This window comes from Xiphophorus maculatus, chromosome 15 (assembly GCF_002775205.1).
Source record: "Xiphophorus maculatus strain JP 163 A chromosome 15, X_maculatus-5.0-male, whole genome shotgun sequence".
Classification (NCBI taxonomy): Eukaryota; Metazoa; Chordata; class Actinopteri; order Cyprinodontiformes; family Poeciliidae; genus Xiphophorus; species Xiphophorus maculatus.
Window position 1 is genome coordinate 12,590,635 of NC_036457.1, and position 19,757 is coordinate 12,610,391.

The following is a 19,757-nucleotide window of genomic DNA, read 5'->3' on the forward strand; positions in this document are numbered from 1 at the left end:
TATATACATAACAATATATAAATCTACAATTTAAAAGGGATTAGTCATAAACACTACTATTATATCGGTAAATTTCATATTAAACATTATGATAATATACATTATTGTTATTTATGCTGCAAACAAAGCAGCAGCATAAAAAGCAGAACCAACATACTGCTACCGCTTTCTGTTACCTTCTATCAAAATATTGAATTGCTGATAAGATTATATTCTTTATTTTATTGCATATGATTTATTTTTTAATATATTTATAATGTTTAGATGTGTTTTAATCATCCATTAATTGTAGTTATTTTTTAAGTTACAGTTCTCCCATGAAAACTATCATTTTTTTATGCTATTTGTTATACAATTAAATAATAATGAATTGATTTGATTACAATTTTATTTAGATCAGAAATTGGTATTGGCCTGATAAAACAATTGCAGCCAAAATAAATAAATTTTTAGGAGTCAAATGTCTGATGTGGTGCAAAATTGTCTGCTCCTTCTGACTTTTTTTTGTGTCAAAAATAAATTTCTTTTTTAGCATTTAAGTAGCTGAAAGTCTGAGACACATTGACAACAAGCAGAAACTGGAGCTGCAGAGATTTTTGCCTGTGGTATATATCAGACAGTGTGAGTTACAAACACATTCTAGAAATGCAAAATGACCACACCCTGAAAAGCAGAGTGCGCGGTGTTTATGTGTGTGTGCAGAAAGAAGAAATGGGGAGGGTGGGGAGTTGTGTCCAGCATAGGTTTCTCCCACCTGCCCGTGTCATGTGTCATGTGACTTTGGGGTGAATCCACAGCTGCCACCTCCATGAGGCGAATAGAGAGGCAAAGAGAGAAGACTGTGGGGTTAAAGAGTTCACTTTTTTGTAAGTATGTATCTTGTTAGTTTAATATGTCAATCTTAGTTTTTTTGAAAGAATACTGAGAGTAACAATGATGAATATGATTCAATGAATACCAATGATGACCATTGTTCTGTATGAGCATAGTATGGTAAGAACTGTAGATGAAAAAAACAGATTGGATAGAAAATATGGACATCACAAAAATCCAGCAACTCAAAGACAAAACTGCTAGTGTAGCCATTTGGTGAAACACATTTAGAATTTCTGAAGAAAGAAAATGCCCATATCCTTTTCTTGATCCTAAATTTTTTTTTAAAAATGAAAAAATTAAATAAAGGGGGGAAAAAGAACAGACTTTACAGCATCTCTGTTTAAATGAGGCATGCAACATGCAAGGCCTTATGTTTCAGATATATGATTTCCAGATTCCCATTCTACAATTTTTTAAAATCTTTTTACTAATATTTATTGTTAGTCATTTTATTGTTGCACAATAAAGCCAACTTTGCATTTTTTATTACTAAACAAAGCATATATTTTCTCATCAAATGGCTACTGGAGATAGGCACCAGCCCTCCACTGCGACTCTGCATAGATAAGCAGGTTGTTCTTACTAATTCTTTCAACTTGATAGTTTGGGGCAGCATGGACACAACTGACCTAAAGCTTTTGTTCTATTTGTGTTATTTGTGCTATGGCCCTAATCTACATTTTAAAACTTTTCTTATTTACTTTTTTGCATATGTTAAAGAAGAACAATTTCAAACAAAGAAAGGTAACAGGTGTCTAAAAACATAAATGAAAGATAGACATTTTAACTAAACTAACAAGATACTATTAATGAAAAGCTACTTTCTTGTTGGGACAGCAGCTCATATGAAAAGCGAGTCCACTGGTGATTCCAGCTGACTCGTGCTTCACACATCATCCGTTGATTCAACTCATCTGTCTGACCACAATAAAGCTCATCTCTGTTTTACCTCTGTGTCACTGCTGCTGCTGCTGCTGCTGGCTCTTGCAGTTGTCGTTCCTGTTTAATGGGCGTTGGGGCAACTGCCTGAGTCACAACCCCCACCGGCACTTGGATGTTAACGTTTTGTTCATTCTTTCAACAAGATCCACAGAAAATGGTAGTGTAAAAACATTGCTCATAAAGTGTGGAAAGGTAAAATAAAACATGTAGTCAGCTAATTTTCAGATATAATTATTTTACCAGTTTGTGTACCCATACCCATTTGTGCTATGTGTGCTATTATTTGCATTAACAACAATTAAACCAATGTATCTAATAAAAATGAGTGTACATTTGTGTTACAATAAGGTAATGGACCCTGAGATGACAAACACATAAATAAAATGAAGTTATGCTGCAAAAATATTTTGCTTTATAAGTTTTAAATGTGTTATGTTGTGCAATGTACTGATACTGATTATGATGAAAAAATGTCAGCATGCCAACTTTAAGAACAGCACAGTTGAGTCAGAGTTCATTTGTCTCTTTAAAGATGACTTTTGTTCTAGTGTGACCTGTAAACGGTATTGTACACCGCTGCAGCTCACCTGCCACCCCGTGACCTTTGCAGCAGAGTCATTAAGGACGTCATGGACCTTGGTGTGACAGTCAGAGGCCTTTGAAGCCTTTTTAACTGTTTAGTCAGTGAGAAAAGTCAGGAATGTGTTTCCTGTTTTAACACTTTCAGAGGTTTTAGTGACTGGCTAAATCTTGGTCACGCTACCTCATTGAAAACATCTCTTAGTCCCATGTAATTGGACATTTGTTTCTTATGCCTTAACTTGTTATTTTATAATGACAACATTGACTTGAACTACTTTCTATTTTATTCTTTAAAATACCAAAATTGGCACAAAACATTATACATGTCTGCCTGGTAACATTGTTTTCACAAAGTAAATCAGATATCATGATCAAATCATTACTCAGTACTTCAGTAGCATTTTTACAAAATATTGCTATGCTCTTACTTAAGAATTGTTTGGAGACTGCTTACGTTATTCTACTACTTGGGTAAAAATATATTAAAGTAAAGCTACTTTTACTTCAGTATAGTTTACCTACCCATTCAGTGGTCTGTCTATGTTCAGCCCTGTATCTCTTGCATAAAACGTTACAACAATTTCTCTTTGTCCCCCTGCATGAGTCTTGTGATGTAAACGTTCTTCACCTCTCCGTCACCTGTTCTTTCTAGCCGCATAAATGCTGCTGACCTTTGACCTTTCTGCCTCGCCACGCGGGACTGCTCTGCCTTCGACAGCTGTGTCAACCTCAAGCCGGGCAACTGGTGCGCCAAGGGAAGGACAAGAGAGTGGCATTAATGGCAAACCACATAATGAGTCAGCAACAATTGCTGTTTTATCTTCATCAGGATCGGCCATCTCACTTTTACTTTTGGTTCTTTATTGCACTCCGACGTGTTTTTATCCAGTGAAACTCTATTAAACCCTTGTTTTCTTCTTACTTCTAGACACACTCCATTCATGCCAAGTTATTCTCTTATTTAAAGTGATTCCTTTCTGCTGCATGTGGAGTTTCCTGTTAGAAAACAGGATTAATCCCAAGCATGCATGGTGTCAGCTGCCAGTTTATTTATACCAGTGTAAATGAACAAACCGCTCCATTACCAATGAGTTTCACTCCTACCTGCCGTCCTCTGGGACATTATTTCCTCATGCCAAGAAGAGTTTATTGTGACCTCCCCAGAAGCGATGGGACATTGGCAGAGGGGCAGACGGGCATGACAGAAGGAGAACAAAGTGATTAGCAAATGGGGGCCCCGGTATGTGAGCATAGGTTAAAAATAACCCCTCTGCCCAATTTGAAGTGAGAAAGAAGGGCTGTGATGTCTGTGTCCCAAGTTGGTTTAATTGTTTCACTGGGAAATGATCACTAGAGTTCAATAAATAATACATCTGGGAGTATAGATGGAAAAAAGAATAGTGTGATAGTTTAAGGTGAGCTCTTTAGCATGATGGATAACACATGATGAGGGGAAACAGATGCTTAAATACAAGGCCAGTGAGCCCATATTAAAACCAATCAGCTGTCCCCAATAAGATCAACAAGAGGACTGTCTTTGCCGATACCACTCAACAACAGAAGCCGTCTGATATTCCTAGCACCCAGATAATAAAAGCAGTGAGGACTCTGCACATAGTTGGCATTGGTGGATATGTTGCATTCGTGGATGTTTCCCTGGCCTTGTGCCACGGAAATATCGAACAACTGTCAGAATTAGACAACATCCTGTGGCGTAAAAAGAAAATAACAGGGAGCTACAAAGATGAGGTGAAGCTTCTATTTGTGGACAGCGAGTGCCTTGAAAATAGCAAGAGCGTTGGGTTTCAATATAAGCCCCCCTCGCTGAGCCCGAGCTTTCTGTGAATGAGGTCCGGGTTCCTGTCGCACCCAACCCTGCTGCTGATTTTAGAACACAGGTGTTGACCTTAGTGGAGTGGCTTGTGCTTGCTGCAGAGGAAAATGAACCCTTACACTCAGCCCGTTTGCCTCTACAGGCTTGGTTATCAACGTATGATCGTGCAGATGCTTCTAAGCTGATGCACAAGAATGATATTTTCACTTTTCTCATAATTCTTTTGTAATTTCTGGTTTTCTACTGATATCTATCTATCTATCTATCTATCTATCTATCTATCTATCTATCTATCTATCTATCTATCTATCTATCTATCTATCTATCTATCTATCTATCTATCTATCTATCTATCTATACAGTATATATATATATATATATATACGTATATATATACTGTATATACAGTACAGACCAAAAGTTTGGACACACCTTTTAATTCAATGAGTTTCCTTTATTTTCATGACTATTGACATTGTAGATTCACACTGAAGGCATCAAAACTATGAATAACACATGTGGAAATATGCACTAAACAAAAAAGTGTAAAACAACTGAAAATACCTCTTATATTCTAGTTTCTTCAAAGTAGCAACCTTTTGCTGTGTTTACTGCTTTGCACACACTCTGCATTTTCTTGATGAGCTTCAAGAGGTAGTCACCTGAAATGGTTTTCACTTCATAGGTGTGCCCTGTCAGGTTAATAAGTGGGATTTCTTGCCTTATAAATAGTCATGAAAATAAAGAAAACCCATTGAATTAGAAAGATGTGTCCAAACTTTTGGTCTGTGCTGTATATATACATACATATATAGTGTATATGTCTGCTTTCAAAGGAAATCAGCTAAGATATCAGTATAGAATAGAATAGAATAGAATTCAACTTTATTGTCATTGCACTGTCACAAATACAAGCAACGAGATGTAGTTTGCATCTATCTATCTATCTATCTATCTATCTATCTATCTATCTATCTATCTATCTATCTATCTATCTATCTATCTATCTATCTATCTATCTATCTATCTATCTATCTATCTATCTATCTATCTATCTATCTATCTATCTATCTATCTATCTATCTATCTATCTATCTATCTATCTATCTATCTATCTATCTATCTATCTATCTATCTATCAGGAAGATAATTGTGCAGTTGCAAGGAGAATGCCATTGATTTTGTAAAGCTATAAGAAATCACATTTAAGTTTTGCCTAATGACATGTCAGGGAGGCAAAACAGAAGGTGTTGAATTAAATTTTCTGATCTACATAGCAAAGCTATGCATTCAGTGGAATATTTTACACATCACCTGAAAACACCACCACTAAAATGAAGCATTGATATGGCAGCAGGATGCTGTGGACATCATTTTATTCGGCGGGGAAGCTAGTCAGAATTGTCTGGAAGATGAATGGAGCTAAGAGCAATCCTGGAACAAAACTTGTTGGAGGCTGGGGCGAACGTGTTGACATTTCAGCAGAACAACAATCCTAAATACCCACCAGAGCTACAATGGAATAGTTTGGATCAGAGTGACGAAATGCAGTGGTAAATTTTACTGGTGTTACACATCTGTTTTTCTGCACAGTTTTTATATTGCAAACAGTCTATTGTTCTAGTTTTCTTTTAATAAGCAAACACATATGCAGCTTATGTACTTACCAAACAAAATATTCCAGACAACTGCATATCCCTTGGATTTATGATCATTTCAAGGCATTTTTATGTTGTAATCGTGTCCTAAATGTATAGTAATTAATCTTGAAGATTTATGTATTGTTTTAATATATGTTTAACACTTTTGATCTTTGTGAACCTATACCACAATCTACGTTCACAGACCTGTAATAGGTTCACACACAAATAACACCTACATTTCTCCACTGAGGAGCAATAAAGGATATTTCTATTCTATTCTATTCTATTCTATTCTATTCTATTCTATTCTATTCTATTCTATTCTATTCTATTCTATTCTATTCTATTCAAAATGCCTAAAATCAATTGAGAATCTGTGCCAAGATGGTAAATTGGTGTTCAGCAAGCTTCTCTTTACAAATTGAATTTGGGTTCATTTTCATAAAATCGCCCAAAACACAAAAACACATTAATATTTGTGATTGTAATGCAACTAAACTTCTAGATTTGTGAATGTGTTTGCAAGGTCCTATAGGTGTTGTGCCCAGCGGGTTGTCGTTGCTGGGCCTCAGAAGCATTTATTGATTTTATTTGGTGCCACAAGAACAACCAAACTTTAAAGTCTTACATATTACTGTATATGATGTGTGTATCTTGTAGCATCACTAACCCAAAACGATAATTGCCTCCTCATATAAAGCCTCTTCCATACCTCTTACGACAAGACACGTGGCTCTTTTTTCTGCCTTACTGGAACCCAGATGAAACTACAACGTTATCTTCAGCCGTGACTCTGTAAGTACCCTCAGAAACCCACTGAAACCCGCCCCTCTTGCAGTTGCTTCCTTGTTTCTCCGCCCTCTTTTTTTTTTTTTTTTTTTAAAAAGGACTCATTGACATCCTCTGTAAAATAAAGGCAGGGTAAGGCAGGCTGTGAGCTGGAGGAACTGTGGGGGGGTGGCAGAACAGAGGAACAGCAGAGGGGTGTTGGGTGTCTCAGGCCCAGTGTGAACAGCTGAAAGGTGTGACTTCACAGAGCTTGCTCCCCTCCCTGTCAGGGCCCTGATTGGGCCAGACAGGAGGCGCAGGAGAGGCCCCGGGCTCCCTAAAGGACACCAACAGGTGGGAAGTCGCATTGGAGGGGGGCCGCTCCTGGTAGGGATAGAAAAGGCCGGTCTGCATGGCCTGCTGTGGGCACAATCCACCGGGCCAGATACTGAGGAGAGCGGATGATCGCAAAGAGAGCAGAAGCGGACAGATGACTTGAGTGGATAGAAGTCAAATGGAGGCTTCAGGGACCTGACCTAAGGTTGGTCACAGTTTAAAATGTTTTGGTTTAATAAAAGTTGTACTGTTTTTGTCAAAGTAATCTGAAATTGATCAAGCAGTAGTTTTGATTGTTTTGGGGGTAATACTTGTTTTTTTTTTAAAGAAAAACGTGACAAAAATCAGGTGTGAAACCAGCTGTTAGATGTTTTCTCTCAGCTTCATTAAGGCAGCAACACACCATGGCAGAGCTTGTCACCTCCGACAGGCAGCTGGGGGGGACACAGGAAGGAGTCAGAAAAAGTCGGTACCTTGACATGTGTCTCAGAGCAACATTCAAACTCTAATTACAAAAGCTACCTTTCCTTAGTTCAAGAAGACAGCAAACAACGTGGGGTTAGATTTAGGCCACCAGGTTATTCTGAAGCAGAGTTGGTGTGTTTGGCCACTTTCTCGGGTCAACTTAATTGACAGTGGAAACCAGAAAGCTGAGGCAAAACAGATAACTTTTTAAAATATATTCAAACTATTTTTTTTTTACATTTACTGTGTTTGTTGCAACATAGTCTGATGCTATAATCAATTTCTAATGCAAACCTATTTGTATGTGACATTGTCTTAAAACCATACATGTTTTCTCAATTTTCTTTGGAGACTTTACAATCACTCTCAGGATGAAATTTTCCCCTCTCCAGAGATGATCTTTGCTTTTCAAATATTCCTGTGCAGCCATTCCTCTCCCTCTGCCACAGTTAACCATTATTTAGCCAGTTGTTGCCTCTGCTCTTCCTCTGCTTGTATGAAAGGGTGTCTTTGTCTCCCGAGGAGCGTTGAATCCAGTTGTTTCCCCTTGTGAGGACATGCTTCCTTATATCCCCATATTAATACACCACTTATGGAATGTAAGGAAGTGTGTGGTTTCAAGGGGGACCTGAGCATCGGAAAGCAGAAGAATCTCTGATTTTCTTCCTACTGAACATCGTTTTGATTTGTAGTTCGGATTTCTCTCATCACCGCTTAAGAGCCTGCATGCGTGTGGGGAGGGCAACAGGTGAAAGGCCTGCTACCCTCTCCTTCAGCCCAGGCACGTGTATGGCTTGCATTACTCTCTTGCCCGCTGATAGGGGGTCTCAGGGACACAACTTGAAAAAAACCCTGCCCTGCCCCAACTGCTGACAGTCGAGGAGGATTGACCAGCCGCAGCTGTCACCCGTTATAGCAACCACAGAAGTTATAAAAGGACGATTGGAGGGAGGGAGGAAGGGCAGAGATGTGGAGCTGTCACTGAGGTTGAAAGTTCGCCCCAGCAGGGCTGGGTTTGGAGGTAGGAAAGGAGATGTCACCAGCTGTCAGGGTTCCCAAACCTCAAAATAGGAACTATCTGCTCGGTAACACAGTGACGCTCCATGTTGTAACTCGCTTGAATTGTTAATAACCTTATTTTGCTCTGTGTTTCATCAGGTAACCCTGAAGAGGACCTCCTGCTCTCTTTCTCTTTCTCTTTCCTTCTTTTCCTCTCTCTTTCTCTGTGTTTGACTGTTTTTCTGCCTCTCTCTTCCTCTGCCTCTTGCAGTCGAAGCAACACGCCTTGCTGTGGCTGGTCAAACGGAACCAAGTCAGGTGTTTCAGTGAGGTTTGGTCCCCTTCAACCAGCTACTGCGTCGTGAATTCTGTCGGCAGGGAATCAGAGACACTGTCACAGCTCATTGTGGACGTGGTAGTCTGAATAAATGTGAAGTTTATGTATTACAGGCTATTCAGATGTATTTTTGCCGCTTCATTTTAGTTGTCTAAGTATAGGAGTTTGTGCTTACAAATCAAATAAAGGATCACTAAAAATATACATTTCTGATGTCTACACTTTTTCTTTTTTCTTGTCTTAAAATAAGCAAATATGGGATTTTCCTGATCTAATCACACCTCTAAATAGAAAATGTCCCTTCAAACCAATTTCCCGTTATCTGCTGTACATATCCTTATGTTGCTATAACAGGAAATCTTTAATCACTTACAGTTAATCCCTTACACATTGAAGCTACATAAATGATTACACTTAAAAAATAACAGAATAGGATACAACTCTATCACGGAGAGCATGTATGATTTGTGCTTATTATGTGCATCAAGCCAATCCAACTTTGTCGTTGAAATAAAATGTCCAAAAGTTGTAACATTCTGCCAATTAATTCAAATAAATTCAATTAAACTCAGTCATCGCATTTAAAAAATTTTTTTTAACATTTTGATTGTTTTGTTAATTTATTATTAATGTAACTATGTGCATGATGCCCCATGGAGTGAATACTACATTACATCAAATATTTAAGTTGACATTGACAAAGATTTATATTCAACAGAATTAGAAACACTCTGAGAATTCTTGCAGGTGTACAATATTTTACTTTAAAGAAAAAAAAAACACCTTCATGCAGAGTGAGAATTGAATTCAGGATGTCCTTGCTGCAAGGCAACAGCACTAATAACTGCAGCATCATTTAGTAGCCATCATTCATGGCATGTATTTATGAAACAAACTCTTCGAAAATAAAATCATTTCATTAAAAAAATACATCTGCTGGTTATTTTTGAGTAAGATTTTCTTTGAGCCAATTTGAGAAAACGATGCCAGGGCTCATTAAAACCAAAACTGTAAAATTCTACTTTTAGCAAAATGCACAATAATCCTTTGCTTTTTCTTTCTTATAAAATCAAAATTACCTGCACATTTAGCCTTAATGAAGACATTAAGGCTAAATGTCTTCATTTAGCCTTATTTTGTTTTCTATAAAGTTCATATATTTATGTTATGCGAGTGCTTGAAAACTGAAATCACGTTCCTTATTTATGAACACAATCATGAGTAATAAAGTTGATTCCGATGTGTAATTTCAACATGGAACTGTACAAGCATCAACAGACACTTGTTTTTTTTAGGTTTTAATCCAGGAAATTGAGGGACATTCACCCAAATCCCTGCTAAAGCTGCAGGGATTTGGGTGAATGCTTGATGTAGCTGTGAGATTGATGGAAAATAGCAAAGTATTTTTTTCTCTCTTTTTTTCTTGCTTTTCTTGCTTCTCATTTATTTTTAATTTTTCTTACTTATTAAAATTGGTTCATGTTTCTTTGTGTCTTTTATATGGAAAATGTCTTTACTTTTGGGTTTGTCATGAAATTTGTGACCGAGGCTTAGTTTTAATCGAACTGCAGAGAAAAATTGTAAAGTAGTGTGACGCAATTGATGAAAACAAGCAAATAAGACATTACTTTGAAAATACAGTTGAACACTTTTGTCTCCAGAAGATGGCGCTGTGGGCAGATGTTGCTGCAGCAGCAGAGGAAGTGAAGCCGTATCGTAAAGATGGCTGACAGTGGAGTGACAGGTGAGTTTGGGAATGTGTAACAGCTGCGCTTTTTTTCACTTTGCAGCTGTTTTTCTTTTTTTAAACCATTTGTTACGTGAGTAAAAACGTGGCTATTGTTCTAGTTTCGAGGAGGTCAAGTTTCCTCTGTTCCAACAGGTTTATTATTTCAGATGTGAGTCCTGCTAACGTTAGCATGGCAGTGTAGTTTAACAGCAGACGTAGCGATGTTGCATCATTTTTGGAGTTGTATCTTCTTGGTTATCATTACTATGTTTTTTTAATTTTTAGCTGTCGATACGGTGTCGATATTATGTACGAGAATCTCTTTTGGAGCTGATGTTAGCTCACTGTAAAGTTATGAAATCAAACTATTATAAGTGCATCATATGGCTTGAAAGAGGCTCATTCTAGCGTCACGAACACCATGATGTTACAATCTTCACTCTTCTTGCAGATGGAAATGAGAAGAAAGGTGACATTGAACGTGCAAAGGTCAGTTTATTTTGGTCACTTAAAACCTGTTCCTACAGTCTGGCGTAAGTAAGTAGCAGTCGTGACATGATCATCTTTAAATGTTCAGAGCGAAGGCAAAGAGCTGACCAAAGAGGAGAAGCAGCGGCTGAGGAAGGAGAAGAAACAACAGAAGAAAAGCAAAGAGAAAAAGGATGACAAGGCTATACAGGAGAGTGGTAAAGAAACTAAAGGTGACAGTTCAGCTGCTTCAGCACCACAGCCTTCAACGCAATCCACAGCTCAGAAAGGTAAAATGACTTCTGGGATGTTTGTCTGTGAACCATACGCCCTAAGTGGTCGCTGTAATTAATCTTTTATTCTACAATGCGTTTCTGCTTATTAAAGCTCCTTCAGCAGTGCCTGCTCCAGTTTCCGTGCCTGCCCCAGAAGCTCCCACCCCAGCAGATAAGCCTCCTAAGAGTAAAGCTGAACTGAAAGCTGAACGGAGAGCTCGGCAAGAGGCCGAGAGGGCCAGCAAACAGGGCAAGAAAGGAGATCCGGGACCGCAAGGTGCTGTGAGCAAATCGAAAGCAGCCACGAATGAGCTGCAGCCAGGTAGCATTTCATAGCCACTGACTCGAAAGTATTATCACTATTTATCACTTCAGTCAAAGTGATAAAACAACTTTAACTGAAGAATCACTTTAACTGGCAACGCGAGTAAAAAAGATCTCTCTGTGTTTTCAGTGGTAAAAAGGCTGCCAGAACATATTCAAGTGGATAATCCAGACGTTTTAAAGAAATTGGCCAAGAAGCTGGAAAGGCAACAGGTAAGATTGATTTACATGTTATAAACGTGTGTAAAAATTGAAGAGCAGCTCCTTGTGAAAGTATTCATACCCCTTGAGATTTTCTCAACTATGTTTCAACCACGAAACACAAAATCGTGTCTGGATAAAATGCATTGCAAATTGTGGCTATCACCAGACAAAATGTAAAAAAAAAACTGTAAAAGAGATATTTGGTGCAGTTATCAGTTCCACACAGCGAGTAACAAATGCATGTGACTGTATCTTTACTGTTACTGATTGTTTAGAATTTTTTCAGAGTAGGTCTAAAACAGTCACTGAAAGTTAGAACTGCATGTCATGGTTTTAACATTGTTTTCCAGACACCAGGGCAAAATTCTGCTAAAAAGGTATAAGCCGTCGAGTTTAGACTCTTTAAAATGTTTGCCGCTGAAAATTAACATATATATTTTTGTAGTCTTTGTGGCTATTTAGATTTACATTTCTTTTGTTTTGCTGTGTTGCTGTTCGCTTAAAGCTCTGAGTTTCTTGCTTTTCAGGACTTTCATTATAACCCAACACACTCCTGCAAAATCAGTTTGGCATGTGCAATTGTGTTTGGAGAGTAATAGAAAAATCATGTGTTTCTTTTGGCTTTTTTAGTGTCTGTAAGTGTAATTTTAGGCATAAATTCTTTTATTTAATTTTTTTTATCTCCTGATTTCAGATCCCACTACGCTTAGACTATGGCTACAAAGTCAGCTTGTTTTCTCATCTGCACCAGTACAGTCGCAAAGCTCCACTAACACAGCAACTCAGGTGAGCTCAGTAGTTGCTTATTTATCTTCGCCATAAAGAGTTTGTTTATTTTGCTTTCAAAAATTGTTCCTGATCTGCTCCAATCACCTTCAGCATTTGTGTTTTTACTGTTTGTAGCATTCCTTCAACGGTGATTCATCCTGCTATTGTGCGACTGGGCCTCCAGTACTCCCAGGGCATTGTGGCTGGATCCAATGCTCGCTCCATTGCCCTCCTGCATGCCTTCAAACAGGTGCTGATCCAAAAACTGTTAGACTTCTACCTAGGGATGCACAGTACATCCTCCTTAACATTGGTATTGGCTGATGTTAGTCTTTCTAGTTAACATATCGGTCGCTTAAATAAAACTAGGCTGACTGATTATGTTAACAACCAATGTATATTTCCATCTTGTTGCAGTTTGTGTTTTGGGATTGGTTTTGCCATGTGGTATTTGCTTGGGCATGTGACAGTCACAGGGATGTTGCACAGAATTGTGGGGTGTATCACTGAAGCAGAGTAGTAGAGTCATGCCATTCCATGATCTCAAAATTGTATGGAAATTTCTATAATTTGCTGTGAACAAATTTAAAATAAGCTTGATTCTGAACCTGTTTTTTTTTTTTTTTTTTACTTCTGCAGGTAATAAGGGACTACACTACACCTCCAAATGAGGAGCTGTCTAGAGACTTGGTCAACAGGCTGAAACCTTATATTAGGTATTGAAAATTAGTATTGAGTATCTTTGTAACCTTTTGTCCAACCCGAACTATGAATACATCCGTATATATATATTTTTTGTTGTTTAAAATGTAGCATTTGCCTTTTGTTGTCTTCCAGTTTTTTGAACCAGTGTCGCCCTCTGTCAGCCAGCATGGGCAACGCCATCAAATATGTCAAAAAAGAAATCTCCAATATTCCCAGTCAATGCAAGGAAGAAGAGGTTTGTGTTTTGAGTTTTTTGTTTGTTTTTAAAAGGCCCCTCAACTTAGCTTTAATTAGGTTCTTGCCAGCATTTTGAAGCTTTTCAAAATTTTGCATATCACAGCCACATCACTACTAAACCCACTGTTTCCTTTCTATTTTTGTATTTTTTCTTTAGGCTTAATAAAAGGCTGTTATGTCCACATTAGAGCTTCTTTAACCGCTGACAGAGACTCTGGTTGCAAAAATTAAAGATGTGATTTTCACTACTAGAGCTGTAGCCAATGAATCTGTCACAATAATTGCTCCAGCTAAGATAAAGTGAATGGAAAGCTGCTAGGTCCAACTGACAAATGTAATTTTGACTTGCAATGAAGCATTCTTTTCTATTTTAGGCAAAACGCAAACTGCTCACCTGCATCGAGTGGTACATCAAAGAAAAGATCATTCTTGCTGCTAAAGCTATAGCAGAGTCCTCCATAGAAAAGATCAGTGATGGAGACGTCATCCTCATTTATGGATGGTAAGGCTCAGAAATCTGGGCAAGTTCTTTCTATTAACTCTACATTGGATATTTCTTGTTACTAAGCAGTGATTTGTTGTATTAAATAAAGAATAATAATGGATTTTTTTTTTTTAGACACGTTTTCTTCCTTTTTCCTTCCATATTTAACTCTAACATCACAAAGTCAAAATTCTTATATCTGCTTCTGTCAGCTCTTCTCTGGTCAACCACATCCTCTGTGAGGCATTGGAGAAAAACAGGAAGTTTCGCGTTATAGTTGTAGACAGCAGGCCTCGGCTTGAAGGCCGGGAGGCTCTGAGGCGTCTGGTTCAGAGAGGCATCAGTTGCACATATGTCCTTATCTCAGCTGTGTCCTACATTCTTCCAGAGGTAATCAGAAATTGGCGTCATTTGTTGATCAGAGAGTTGCTAAAAAGTTTAACTATAAGCACTTACTCTTTTTTTGTTTGTTTTTTGTTTTAGGTATCGAAGGTGTTCCTCGGAGCTCACGCCCTCTTGGCTAATGGTTATGTCATGTCTCGAGTGGGAACTTCACAAATAGCTCTGGTGGCCAAAGCCTTTAACGTGCCTGTGCTGGTTTGTTGTGAGACCTACAAGTTCTGTGAGAGGGTGCAGACGGACTCATTTGTATCCAATGAACTGGGTATGTAAATACATTCTGTTCCTAACTCCATCCATGTGTATCTCGATGTTTGTCAGCTGATCTTTATTGGTTCTTTCCAGATGACCCCGATGACCTCATCGTGACGCGTAATGGGCAGACCCAGCTGGAGAACTGGCAGCAGGAGCCCTCTCTGGGTCTGCTGAACCTTGTCTATGATGTGACGCCTCCTGACTTTGTGGATCTGGTCATCACAGAACTGGGAATGATCCCGTGCACTTCGGTCCCCGTGGTGCTGCGGGTCAAAAACGTCGATCAGTGAGCGCCCTCCATATTGGCTTATGTGATTCACAAGGTCGTGCTTTTAGCATGCAATAAATGTATATCGGAAATGGCATACACTTTTAAATGAGTTTCTTTTGTGTTTTATTTGTGGGTCTTTTAAAAAGGAGAGTTGTTAGATATTTATTAATCACACTAAGGAGGTCATCTATGGGTGTGATGATGATAAGCTAACCATTAAAGGTTTTGTAATTGAATCTGAAACTTTGGCCTCTGAAAGGAATGTTATTGCTCCATAAATGTGGTTTATTTTAAAGATCTGGTCTTTTAAACGAGCACAAAGGTACTTTAACCTGACAGTCAACACATGATCCTCAGGCTCTTGGAAGAAGCACATTATTCCTACATGGTGGTCATGATTCCTGATTGCAAAGGAGTGGTGCTTTCAATTGCTCTTTAACCGACAATGATCACTTTATTTGTGTCCTCATTGCTTTCTATCCAGTGGGCAGATAGATTGGTGCTTAGAAATCATACAGTTATCAAATCAAGAACCTGGGAGGGGAGATCATTGATGCAAAGAAATATTTAGGTTTCTAGAAAAAGTCCAGCATATACTAAGATATTAACTTGCCAACAGTGCAGATCTTGTTTAAGAGTGAAGCATGCACAGTTGTGGGTAAAAAAAAAAAAATTGTACTCAAGGAGTTACAGTACATTACTTCAACTCAAAGGAAAAGTAACAGTTCAAAGAAATATGCAAGAGTAATAATTTATATAGAAGGCAAAGAAGTTGTTTCAAGAAAAACAAAGACAGACATCCTACAAAATGTTGCAGAATTTTACAACAGCACTTTTATTTTCTTTTAAAAAAATTTATTTCATTGGTTGGGATACCAAAAAAATGACTCTCCTTAAAAGGTAAATGCTGCAATGAGTCTTATGTCAGGCCAAGTGACCCATCCATAGACTTTTAACTTGCCATTCTTCAACCCATAAGTTAGCCCACTGCTTCTGCCATTTATAAAAAATAGTGTCAAAACATTGATCGAGAGCAAAATCTGTTTATTTTCAGCACAATGTAGCACCATTTTGCAAAGGAAAAGTGAGGAGGCTTTAAAGATCTTGACTATCAATACACTTTTGATTCTTTGCAGAATCTTCATTTCATTATCATTTTCCAGAAAAATCTTGAAAACTTGGGTAATATTTCATTTTGTACAGCAGTACAAATTGGAAACTTCTGACACAAGATCTAACACTGAAGCAGTAAAATATCTCATAAAAAGAGGAAAATAATATGCTATTGTAAAATCTTTATTAAAACCCTGAACTTTAAACAAGATAAATAGAGAGATACAACAGAAAAACCACATCCAGATTGTGGACTGTATTTCAGGACAAGACTCTGAAACTCATGAAAGAGAGAGTACTGGCCCCTCATGGTTGAGTCGAAGTGCCGAAATCGGTTCTCATTGTCGCAGTCATTTTGTTCTTAGCCTTATGTTGTCCATCCCTTCTCGTCACAACCTCTCTGGTGAACTTTTCACCCCTCTCTATGTGCAAAACTATTGTGTGTGAAGTCTGAATTGGGTGTGGGTGTGTTTGCTTGTGACAATCCCCAACTAATCAACTTTCAAAAGCTGTTTTTTTTACCCAGAGAGCAGAATGGATAACTTTAAAGAGGAATTATCCCAGGCTGTGAGGAAGTACATACTTTTGGACACAACACTAAACTGCCCCTGTTTGGTTCTGGTCCATTGCAGCTGGCAAATGTCCCACTGAGGCCTTTTGTTCTTTTTTTTGGCTTCCAATAACTAAAATAAAATGCGACATTGCAGCTAGTCAATCATTCTTTTCTCCACCTCTGAAATCGTAATAGTCGTTCCTCTTTGCTATGACCTCTGAGTTTACTTTAGTGTTGTAAGCCACACATATGACAAAACACCATGACCTTTTCTGCAGCAGGAAGGGTTTCACAAGAGCTCCATTCAAAGTCTTGAGGACTTTGAACAGTGTTTACAAAAACAAACGTCCTGCAACGTTGTGACCGCACATCGACAGTTCGACTTCAGTCTGACCATGCTGGACCTATGAATAGTTGTCAGTTAGCCAAATAAAAAAAAAAAACTAAAGGCAATTATACAACAGCAGGAAGATTAAATCTCCAAAGTTTGTACAACAAATCTGCTATGACACTGCTGAGCAGCCAGACCCACCAACCCGTTTGTCTAAGCTGCCATAGCAGGACTCAAACACTATAACATAATTTTTTTCCATCCTGAACACATTTAAACAATAACACCTTTGAACTGAAGAGGATAAAATCATCATTAAAGTGCAACTAAACTTGCAGTTTTGGTTTAAATTTAACACAGCTAACCCGCTGCATCCTCCTCTTACCAGCCCCTTCTTGGCAGCACTGTCACCCCGCAAAAAAATATTAAAACACAGAGTCAGCATGCAATGAGTTGTTGGTCAACTTTTTCTAAACATGCAAAACATTATTTCTGGTGTAAACTCGCACACAGTTAGCACTTGTTTGACAGAATAATTCAGTGTTCACTGTTATCTGCAAGTCTACTTAAAAAAGCAACACCAGTGGCAATATTTGTCAAAAAATTAGGTCATATTTTAAAATGTATGTTTTTACCTAAAAATTATATCACATTAATTATAATAAAAATGCCAGTTTTTTATCTCTCCCCAAAATAAAATACAGCTGCCCCTGAAAACGAATACAGTAACATTTGTAAAATATTCACACCAGACTGTGGTGCCACCCTGGGCTTTGTCAGCATTATTATCTCTTTCAGGAGTCTGTTTCTTGTCAGATTAAAAGCAGCTCAGACTCAGAGTGATTTGGCTTTGCGTCTCTGGGTAATCCACAACAGGAAGGAGATGACAACTGTGGATGCTGCAAGAGGCCCGAAAACCTTCAGAGCTGGGAATTCCGCCTGTAAGCAGGTTTAAAAATGTGTTGTTTAAAAAGTCTTTGTGCTTATGTTAATTTAGTAATAATACAAGAACAACAACCAAAAAATGTCTCCAAGTACCCACCTGCCGAAGACACTTGTATCCATGGTAATTTTCAGCACAGTGACACTCAAAGAAGCCGGGACCGTAGGGGCCACAAAGGGAGTTTTCTGGACAATTCATAGCTATGGATTCCCAATAAATGTCAACAAAGGCCACACATTGCAAAACAAGTAATTTTTTAGATATCTCAGACATGTTGTGTAACAAATATCTGCTGAACGGTAACCTACACATCTGTCCTGTCTGGTTGCACATGTTTTTCTGGTCCTTACAAAGCTGCTTCCCTTGTTTTACGTCCATCTGTTGCCATGAAGCATTCCCACCTGGACAAGCTATGTGCTCTGGTAAAATCCTGAAGACACATTGATATTTGTTGAAGAAAAAGATTTTTAAATTACCAGTACCAATTTAAACAGATAAAATGATCATTTCAAAGACACCTACAAGAATTTTAGGTCAAGAAATCCTTGGAAGACTTTGTCACTGATGTTGGTAATGGGATTCAGTGAGAGATCTCTGCAAAAAAAAAAAAAAAATCTTATCAAGAACAAAGAAAGAAATGTTACGGATATTGGTTATACCTAAGATTAAGTGTGACATATTTACATTAAATGTGCAAAATCTCAACAAATATGTTTATTTCTGCTCAGCACTGTATAATTATTTGCAAGAAATGGTGCAGAACAACTTTACACTTGTGTTATTTAGCAGAACAACATAAAGTGACCCAAAATGTTGACTTGTAAGAAGGAAAAGAAATACACACACACACACACACACATATATATATATATATCCCAATAGAACACTTAGAGGTTACATGTTGAAATGTGTCCACAATGTGAAAAAATTTCAAGGGGTATGAATGTTTTTTCTTCATATAGTAGAGTACTTACATCACCACCACTGTGGATGCTCCTGAAAGGTCTTCCATTTGAGTCAGTGAACAACTGGATAAATCCAACCTGATAAATCAAAACCAAATATGAGCATACAATTTACTAAAAATAAAACTTCATTCTAAAATTCTACGTTTTCCCTACAGACGCATTGACAATGTGAGGTGAATTATGAAATTCTACATAACAAATTATTTGTCTTCTTTACCCCTTTATTTTTAATTTGTATTTTTTGTACTAGTTTGGCTATGTTTAAGGCCAAAAAAAAAAAAAAAAAAAATAGCCTTGCAACATTCACTTTGAGCGCAGTATTGACATTTCTGTCATACCCGATGATGCGTTCAGGGTCGCTTGAGTTATCATTTGCTAAACAGCACCTCTTGTCAATCCGTCCAGCGGATAAAGTGCAGAAGTCACCCACGTAGGTATTGTTTTGGACAGTACCACCACAGAGCGAACATACCTGTGATTTGAAATTACATTACCACACAAAAAAAGTAGTAAACAACAAACTGACACTGACATCCCCTACGAGGTCTATACACCCACCAAAACAAGCTGGTTTATCAGAAATTGTTGCGACATTACTCCAGTGGGGAGCACTCTAGTCTTACCTGCAGCCCAGTCAGCTGATAACTCGCGTTAAAATACAACTTAAGAATAAAAATAAGAGCTACAGCTTCACACCAGCTGACTAGTACTTTCATTTTTATTGACTGAAGTCACATGACGTGGTCACGTGACGGGAAGCTGGTAATTTTGCGTCGCAATTACGCATGCGGATAAGGACGATTTCATGGAAGTTAGTCTTTTGTTTATGGCGTTTATAGAACAAAAAATAAGGTCCGCATGGCTATGTAATTCTGTAAGATTTATCACAGATTTCTTTTTTTATGTTTTAAGGCAAAACATTTTACATAGACATTTTGTGATTGTTTA

General features: G+C 37.9%; 2 protein-coding genes across 4 annotated transcripts; one reads left to right on the forward strand and one right to left on the reverse strand.

The window, feature by feature from the left end:
- The first annotated feature begins 6,855 nt into the window (after positions 1-6,855).
- Positions 6,856-15,007, forward strand: eif2b4 (eukaryotic translation initiation factor 2B subunit delta). 3 transcript variants are annotated; one of them, XM_023348312.1, is made up of 15 exons: positions 6,856-7,186; positions 10,444-10,526; positions 10,963-11,000; positions 11,089-11,269; positions 11,367-11,576; positions 11,709-11,791; positions 12,133-12,159; positions 12,477-12,568; positions 12,686-12,800; positions 13,190-13,266; positions 13,388-13,490; positions 13,867-13,994; positions 14,189-14,366; positions 14,460-14,640; positions 14,721-15,007. In XM_023348312.1, the coding sequence occupies exons 2-15, from the start codon at positions 10,505-10,507 to the stop codon at positions 14,918-14,920; spliced, it is 1,635 nt and encodes a 544-aa protein (XP_023204080.1). In that variant the 5' UTR covers positions 6,856-7,186; positions 10,444-10,504; the 3' UTR covers positions 14,921-15,007. The 3 variants fall into 3 exon arrangements, with proteins under 3 accessions (XP_023204080.1, XP_023204081.1, XP_014324689.1); XM_023348313.1 differs by having other exon boundaries at positions 10,447-10,526; XM_014469203.2 differs by lacking the exon at positions 12,133-12,159 and having other exon boundaries at positions 6,857-7,186.
- A 921-nt stretch (positions 15,008-15,928) lies between these two features.
- atraid (all-trans retinoic acid induced differentiation factor) lies at positions 15,929-19,541 on the reverse strand. Its single transcript, XM_005800285.2, has 7 exons — positions 19,433-19,541; positions 19,148-19,281; positions 18,816-18,884; positions 18,364-18,435; positions 18,150-18,271; positions 17,941-18,041; positions 15,929-17,837 (listed from the first exon to the last, which is right to left on the reverse strand). The coding sequence occupies exons 1-7, from the start codon at positions 19,523-19,525 to the stop codon at positions 17,733-17,735; spliced, it is 696 nt and encodes a 231-aa protein (XP_005800342.1). The 5' UTR covers positions 19,526-19,541; the 3' UTR covers positions 15,929-17,732.
- Between the last annotated feature and the right edge of the window lie 216 nt (positions 19,542-19,757).

Excerpts from the sequence above, each read along its gene's own strand:
- eif2b4 (XM_023348312.1), top strand. The coding sequence starts at position 10,505 with ATGGCTGACAGTGGAGTGACAG. Across the intron at positions 11,270-11,366 it reads GCAATCCACAGCTCAGAAAG|CTCCTTCAGCAGTGCCTGCT; the intron begins GTAAAATGACTT and ends TGCTTATTAAAG. Across the intron at positions 12,569-12,685 it reads CCACTAACACAGCAACTCAG|CATTCCTTCAACGGTGATTC; the intron begins GTGAGCTCAGTA and ends TACTGTTTGTAG.
- atraid (XM_005800285.2), bottom strand. The coding sequence starts at position 19,525 with ATGAAAGTACTAGTCAGCTGGTGTGAAGCTGTAGCTCTTATTTTTATT. Across the intron at positions 19,282-19,432 it reads ATCAGCTGACTGGGCTGCAG|GTATGTTCGCTCTGTGGTGG; the intron begins GTAAGACTAGAG and ends TTCAAATCACAG. Across the intron at positions 18,436-18,815 it reads GCATCCACAGTGGTGGTGAT|AGATCTCTCACTGAATCCCA; the intron begins GTAAGTACTCTA and ends TTTTTTTTGCAG.